Raw genomic sequence first — 7291 nt, forward strand, 5'->3', positions numbered from 1 at the left:
AATAGTCAATCAATTAAGTAATTTCTGCGGCTTGCAAAATACAATGCTTACTTCTGATCAAAGAGCTTCCCTACCTTTCTCTCCATGCCATCCCCATATGCCCTCCAGAGATTTCTACTGTTTGAACTCCCATTAGCAGTTCTCTGGGCCTTTCTTCTGTTACTGGGTATTTTTTGCTTTGGATTATATCTACTAAGGTCCATGTCTCATTGCTTGGGGCTCCTTGAGGCCAGAGTAGGTGCCTGATTTTTTTGCAGACTTCAATATAACCAGCATAGTTCCTTGTCCATAGTAAGCACTCACTAAATATTTCTTGGTGGTCTTCATGAATATGACCTTTTCAGAGTTTCTTATGTTTTTCTAAGGATTGTTAGAAAGAAAGAAAAAAGCTTCAATTCAATTTGAGGGATGCTGGCCCTGTGTTAAATCATGCCATTGGGAGTTTTGTTCATTTGAAAGAGACACATCTCACCACTTACAGCCTTTTGCCACATGGTAAAGAATAAAATTTAACTTAGTTGAAAATTGAGGAAACCAGGATTTCACAAGGGTTACAGGAAAGCATCTCAAAAGATGCTTGGGAAATGCTTCCAGTTGACAGTATACAAATGTTCTTTCTTAGAAATAACCCTTTTTATTTAATTGGGAAATAACGTATGTATCACAGGAGATTAGTTACCTTCATGAGTCCTTTTTTATAGAAGTTTAACTTACTAAGGCCTTGGTTAATTGTAAAAGGAGGGGGCAATGGTATTTACAACACTGAGGTGAAGTTGCCAGTGGAAAAATAGGTATTTTCCACATACAATACACCTTAGGTAGATGAAGGGACTTTTGTTCCTGTTGTAACATTTCCACCTACTTGCAATAAGTAGACTTAATAGCATTTAAGGCAATGACTGAAGAATATTAACATCAATTAGAGGTAGAAGTTGCCCAGGTAATTGCACACTTGTTTACAATTAACTCAACTGTTTCACGATTGGGTTTTTCAATGCTATGTTAACTTTGTGTTATGTTCAGTCAGGAAAGAATAGCAACAGTTAAAACAAAACCCCAAACAACAGTTTTGCATTAATTATTAGGATCTTCCTGAAACAAAATAGTCTGAAGAATGGACACTACCACTTCATATCTCTAAGCACTATGAATTTGGAAAAGAGATTTGAAACTCCTTTCTCAAAATAAATATCGTTATACTGTGTTTTAAGGCATCAGAGAAATCTGTCTGACGGTTTTTAGTTTCCTGATTGCTACTGCCTGCATTTTAGCAATAGGCTGTATTGAGCACCTAACATAGCCAGGTCATTTGCATTCATTATTTCTAAATCATTCATTGAGCCAACAAATATTAATTCAATACCTACTGCTTGCTGAGAAGTGCGCTAAATCCTGGGCTACAATTATGAACCAGACATTAGCTCTCAGCTTTATAGTTTTGTAGAAGAGGGAACAATTCTGGGTCATTTTATCTCCATCTTATAGATGAGAAGAACGAGATGCAGAGGGACTAACACAGGTCTGCACACCAAGCAACACTGCTGCTTTCTTCTCTGCCTTCCCGGTTTAATTCACTCAGCTTTGCAAGGGTTTTTAATCAAGCAAATGTGGAAGAGGATTAAAAATCCTTAGTAGGAAGGGCGCCTGGGTGGCTCAGTTGGTTAAGTGACGGCCCTTGGCTCAGGTCATGATCCTGGAGTCCCAGGATCGAGTCCCGCATCCCATCGGGCTCCCTGCTCAGCAGGGAGTCTGCTTCTCCCTCTGACCCTCCCCCCTCTCATGTGCTCTCTCTCATTCTCTCTCTCAAATAAATAAAAAAAATCCTTAGTAGGTAAGAACATTCTATTCAAAACTCACTTCTCTCCATCTTTTGGTAAAACAAAGATTAAGTACCAGTTACGTTTTGGATCCGGCACTAGCTTGCATAAAATACAAGGAGCTTAAACAAGGCCTAACAACCCACATTTCTAGCAGATGTGGAAAAACAAACTTAATTGCGAGGTGAAGGGCTTCATGGGCTGTGTTATTCATGAGATGCAGGAACTTGGAGCTTTGTGTTACTATTAGTTGGTTTGGTTTTCTCTCCTGACTTCTTTTTCCTAATTACATGTAGTCATGACAAGGATGGGAGACAGATGGCAGGGGAGCCGTGGGGGGTGCCATTTGCCAAATAGGCAAAAAAAAAAAAAAAAAAAAAAAAAAGTCCTGTGGACTAAAACTATGTCAGTCTTCTCCCCAGTAAGCATTTTTGCTTTCTTTGGCTATACCTAGAGGAGATTCTTGCAGTTAATTATCAAGTGACTGTTCCAACTAAGAGGTGATTGTTCTGCTGAAGCCTTTCATTTTTGCTCTTTTCTTCCATCTCTCTCATCGAATCTAATCAGACCCCTCGAAACCAGAGCAGAAACGTTCAACTGGAAAACATACAGCTCTAGAGAGAATAGGGGCACTGGAATTCTTTGCCAGGCCACTTCCCTGTTTGTTCCTTAAACACGGTTCTGCAAACTGCACAGCCTTGGACTGGTCCAGTCACTTCCTGATTGGCGTTACCTCCAGCCTCTTATCCTAATAACCTCTCTTTCACAGTCCCCAGTGTTATCTTCCCAGAACACTGATCACGTCACTCCCCGTGTGAAGGCCTTTGCAGAATCCCCAGAGTTTACAGAAGGAAGCCCAAATGCCTGAGGGTGACACGGAATGCCCTTCAGAGTCTGGGCCTAATCCCCACCCCCTTTTTCCACCTTCTCTCCCCCTTCTCTTCCACACCAGAGGCACATGGAATCTTTGTTCCCTGAACCGGGTTTGCTCTTTCAGGTAACCACACCTCTGCACAAACCAGGGCCACTGCCAGCAACATTCTTTTCCTCTCTAGTTGGGGAAATGAAACTCGAGTTTTAGGACCCACATAAAATGACCTCTCCACCGTAAAAACGTCTCAGCTCTTGCAGGTTACTTTGGTCACCTTCTCTCTGCTTCCTTAACATTTTGCATATATACTTACTATAACATGTCACTGAATGATAATTATTCCAATTTTGCAAGTGTAATCTTGAACACGTCTTTCCCCTAACTGCAACCCCAACTTCTCTTAAATCACCTTTGGTTTTTAGACTTTGGACATAATGTAGAGTAGGGCGCCAGTAAAGTCTGTTAAATAAAGACTAAGAAATAAAATTATGCCATGTCCAGCCCAAATGTGTAAAAGCGGAAAAAATATACATTCGTACATAACACACACAGATCTCTATCTATACAGAGAGATAGACACTTATACTATAGATACATGATTTCAGAAGGGTTTTAATTTTTCCATATAAAAAAACTTGTTTAAAATACATTCCAAGTTAAAAGAAACAAAAGCACACATTAAGAAATAATGCAATTATTCCATACCAGTTTATTGTAGGTATTGTGTTTCAAAAAATTTATAGCATAAATAAATTTTCATGTCATAAAATAACTTAGTACAATTTATAATAAAACTTTGAGAATTTAACATCTCATCAAAATACAATAAAATATGGTTTTAAAATATGATTAACCCTTTCTGCTTTTCTTTTACTTGAGGGCACATAAACCAAAAATACCCAAACTACTGCAGCACATTTGAACTTTAACAAAGCACATTTGGTTTATTTAAATGTAACTCAACCATCCTAAATTAATACATAGTTTGTTTTCCTTCCTGCGTGGTTCTTTGTAATTTTTTGTTCCTTTTGACTTGTATTTGTTTCAACACAGCTTCTTCATTTTCACCTCTTTCCATCTGCAAAGTCATCTAGCTCCGGACCCAGGAACATGTAGTTGAACTCACTCAGCCCCTTGACATCAGTTTCTGTAATCCTTGCATCAGTGTAGGGAGTAACTGCTTGAGTAACTACAAAGGTATTTCAAAACTTCAGTGCAATTTGGTTCAGTTATTTTCATTCAGATGCCATCACCGTTCAGGGAGATTAATCACTGGAACCCACTGATCCATGTAGCGACTTTCCCGGCAAAAACAAATAAGTTGACTTAAGGCAGGATCCTTCCACTGCGATGAATGTGGATTCTGGAGGCATTGATAAAAATAAATTTACTATTTAAAAAAAAATCAGCATCTGTTAATAATGATACTCATGTCGAGGGAAAGACAACTTGAACATTCTATACTTTAGCTGTGTGACACAGAGACCAGTTACAACCATAAAAAATAAACTTTCTTTTGGTAGTTGGTTTCTTGCAGAATCATTAAGGGTAATTCTCCCCTAAACCATACTCTGCAAAGTACGACCACATGCAACTCTCTGAACCATATACATATGTTTGCATGATACTTATTTAGTTTTGCACAAGAGTATCATTCACCAGCCTTGTTCTGTGGGAGAGACCTGAGTGAAACAGCTCTGAGAAGTATTTCCATACTCTGTGTACTATGAAATGAGAGCTGCATAACAGTTAACAAGAATTGCCACCTGATATCCTCCCAGAAGACACAGTAGTAATTTTCAGGAGTAGCAAAATGATTGGGGCTGCCACTTAACTAGACCAGCCAAAAAGTTAATAAAATGTAAAAGACAAAGCTATCATATTTACCTCTGGAGACACAAGTTATCTACCTACCAAAGGTTTTTATCAGGGAAAAAGTGTCCCTTAAAAAAAGGCACGACTGCAAAGAAAAAATTCCCACTCCATCCTCTTAATGTATTTCTAGGGAATTAATAAGGTCTGTCTCCTACACCATTTCTATTTTTAACTTTGAGTCGTGGAGAATGAAGCTGACTCCTTAATGAGGGTGAGCCAGGAATTTATTTGGCTTTATCTAATCTGCCCTACTAAAGGAATTAGTCACGGGAGGTAGTGCAGATGTAGGTAGGGAGTAGCTGGGCTGACAGTGCTGACTCACAAGGATCTCTTCCGCTGCTGGCAGCCTCCAACGTGCTTAGACATGTTCTGTACCAGAGAAAATCCTGATGATGAAACCAGCACATCTTGGCTGAAAGTCCAGCCACACGCTCTAATGGGGCATGGGCAGCCACGCTCTTGCCCTCCCCCTCATTCCAGATCTGCAGTCAGGCGACTCTCAACCGTCGCTCACTTCCCTCCAGGACTCCAACTCCGACCGGCCCGCAGCCCGCCCTCGCTTACCGTCACCAGGACGCAGTGCAGGTCCGGGGGCTGCTCGGCGCCCTCGCTCCCGGCTGGGCTGGCGTCGGTCTCCAGGAGCAGGAGCTCGGCCAGTCGGCCCGGGTTGCTGACGCGCAGGATGTTGATGTCGTTCTCGCAGCAGAACGCCTGGATCAGGGTGAAGTGGATCTGCAGAGCCACATCCCTGTCGTCGTCCTCGTCCGCCGCCAGCAGACACAGCACCACGTTATCGGGGTCGCTGAGGGCAGCGGGAGGGGCGGGTGAGCGCAGACGCACCACTCGTCCGCGTGGACGCCCGCAACACCCGCCGGGGCCCCGGGGTCGCGCCCCGGCCAGCTCGCTCTCCCTCCAGGGCAGGCGGCCGCGGGGCAGATGGGGAGCCGCAGGAAGCTGCGCGGCAGTGCGAGGGGGCGCTCCGCGAGGTCGCCTCCGGGCTGGGGCGGGAAGGGGTGCCACCGGGGACTCGCGAGGGCCCCACTTACACGTTGAGCAGCTTGGCCGCCTCGTACACCCCGACGGTGATGGTGCGCTGACTCAGGGCTTTGCTGAGCACTTCCTCGAGGGCATCCCCCACCTTATCCATCCTACAGGCGAGCGGGAGCAAGGGGGTCCCGTCAGCCCAGGTCCCTTCGGGGCCATCGCCGCCCCCTCACCTGGCACCGCGACCCTCCCTCCCGAGTTCGTGCGCCACCGCGCCCCTCGGCTTTCTGCAAACCCCAAGCCTCCCTTGGCCCTGTCACTCCCTCTCACACACACACACACACACCCGTGACCCCCGGCCCTGTCACACACACCCACACACACACACCCGTGACCCCGCGCGCGCGCGCGCGCGCGCACACACACACACACACCCCGTGACCCCTCGCACGCCCAGAGGCCGGGAGGCCTGCGAAAAGCCCCGAGAGGGCCACCCGCCACCCTCCCCCGAGGGCGCTGCCAGTCCCTGACGCTGGGCGCAGCCACAGGCTGCCAGCCGCAGGAGCCGCACGGGCAGGGACGGTCCCTTCTGCCCTTTGCCAAGGCCAGAGCGGCCCAGCCGGGTTGGGGGCACCCTCCTTCCGTCCACTGGCGCCTCTGGGAGGGTCTCCAAAAGAGACCGGCGGGAGGTGCCCCTGCAAACTTTTAACCGCTCGCTCCCCGGCAAACCTTGCACAGCCTGGACGCACTGGGCGCGCAGTGGACGAGAAGAGTTCGGGGAGAGGCTCCGGCCGCCTTACCTTTCGGTCTTCTGCTCTCCAGCCGAGAATTCCTCCAAAGTCATATTGCAACTGCGGGTCCCCCACAGAGAGAGAGCGGCGTGCGGGCTGCTCCTGCCACTGTGGGCGCTCGGGCGCCTGCCCTCTGCACTCCCTCACAGGCTCCTCCAGCGCCTGCCGCCGCAGCGCCGTCCGTCCCTCCCGCCCCACTCGCTCGCCCGCTCCCAGCCCCTAGCCTCTCCACCGGCAGCTGCCTCACAGCCACTGAAGGACAAAGGCCCCGCTCGCCGGAGTTATCGTGCTAACCTCCAGCCAACCACCACCAGCCTCATTTGCATACGCACAGCCATTGGGCTATGCAAATCAGCCTGCTCCGACAATTTGACCCCAGCCCTTGGAACCGTGGGGAGAGGAGCGGAAGGGGGTGGAGCCACGCGGTAGGCGAGCTTCGGGGGCGGGGGCGGTGCAGCGATCGGGTAGGGCGGGGTCCGGAGCGTACTCTCTCATCCTGTTGGAGGGACTGGTAGGAGGGTGGGGGGTTCTTTGCAGTGGCGGGGGAGAGGGGGTGTCTTCCACTTGAGGCCGGAGCAGGCTGCCAAGTGTTTTTCTAGTTGGTGCACATTTTTTTTAAATTGTCGTTTCATGTCTTTTGTTTTTAGGGGTTGCTATTAAAATCTCTTTCCAGGGCTAATGCACCCAAGTCTAGTAATTATTAGTAAGCAGGTTACATAAAAAGAGTGTTTCAGACCTCTGGGGCAAAGTTTACCTCAGAAGTGTTGTTTATGTAAGTCTAGGCAAAGCTGCTTATTAGTAGTAGTATTATTTCGGTGCCCTGATGGCTGGTTTGATTTATTTTTGGAAGGTTGCAAGGGTTGGAAGCTCAAAAAAGAAAAATCAACACATTTGTGTTTGGTGATGGCACGGAACCAAGTTGGAATCTTTTCCACAGAAAGCAGAAAGGCTTC

General features: G+C 47.0%; 1 protein-coding gene across 2 annotated transcripts; it reads right to left on the minus strand.

Annotated features, from left to right (window-relative positions):
* Positions 1 to 3377: 3377 nt before the first annotated feature.
* GADD45A (growth arrest and DNA damage inducible alpha) lies at positions 3378 to 6599 on the minus strand. 2 transcript variants are annotated; one of them, XM_073896567.1, is made up of 5 exons: positions 6348 to 6599; positions 5610 to 5711; positions 5128 to 5365; positions 4886 to 4932; positions 3378 to 4051 (listed from the first exon to the last, which is right to left on the minus strand). In XM_073896567.1, the coding sequence occupies exons 1-5, from the start codon at positions 6389 to 6391 to the stop codon at positions 4015 to 4017; spliced, it is 468 nt and encodes a 155-aa protein (XP_073752668.1). In that variant the 5' UTR covers positions 6392 to 6599; the 3' UTR covers positions 3378 to 4014. The 2 variants fall into 2 exon arrangements, with proteins under 2 accessions (XP_073752668.1, XP_025727597.1); XM_025871812.2 differs by lacking the exon at positions 4886 to 4932 and having other exon boundaries at positions 6348 to 6598.
* Between the last annotated feature and the right edge of the window lie 692 nt (positions 6600 to 7291).

The sequence above is a fragment of the Callorhinus ursinus genome, unplaced genomic scaffold, assembly GCF_003265705.2.
Source record: "Callorhinus ursinus isolate GAN/ISIS: 27379988/994484 unplaced genomic scaffold, GSC_fseal_2.0 scaffold9, whole genome shotgun sequence".
Classification (NCBI taxonomy): domain Eukaryota; kingdom Metazoa; phylum Chordata; class Mammalia; order Carnivora; family Otariidae; genus Callorhinus; species Callorhinus ursinus.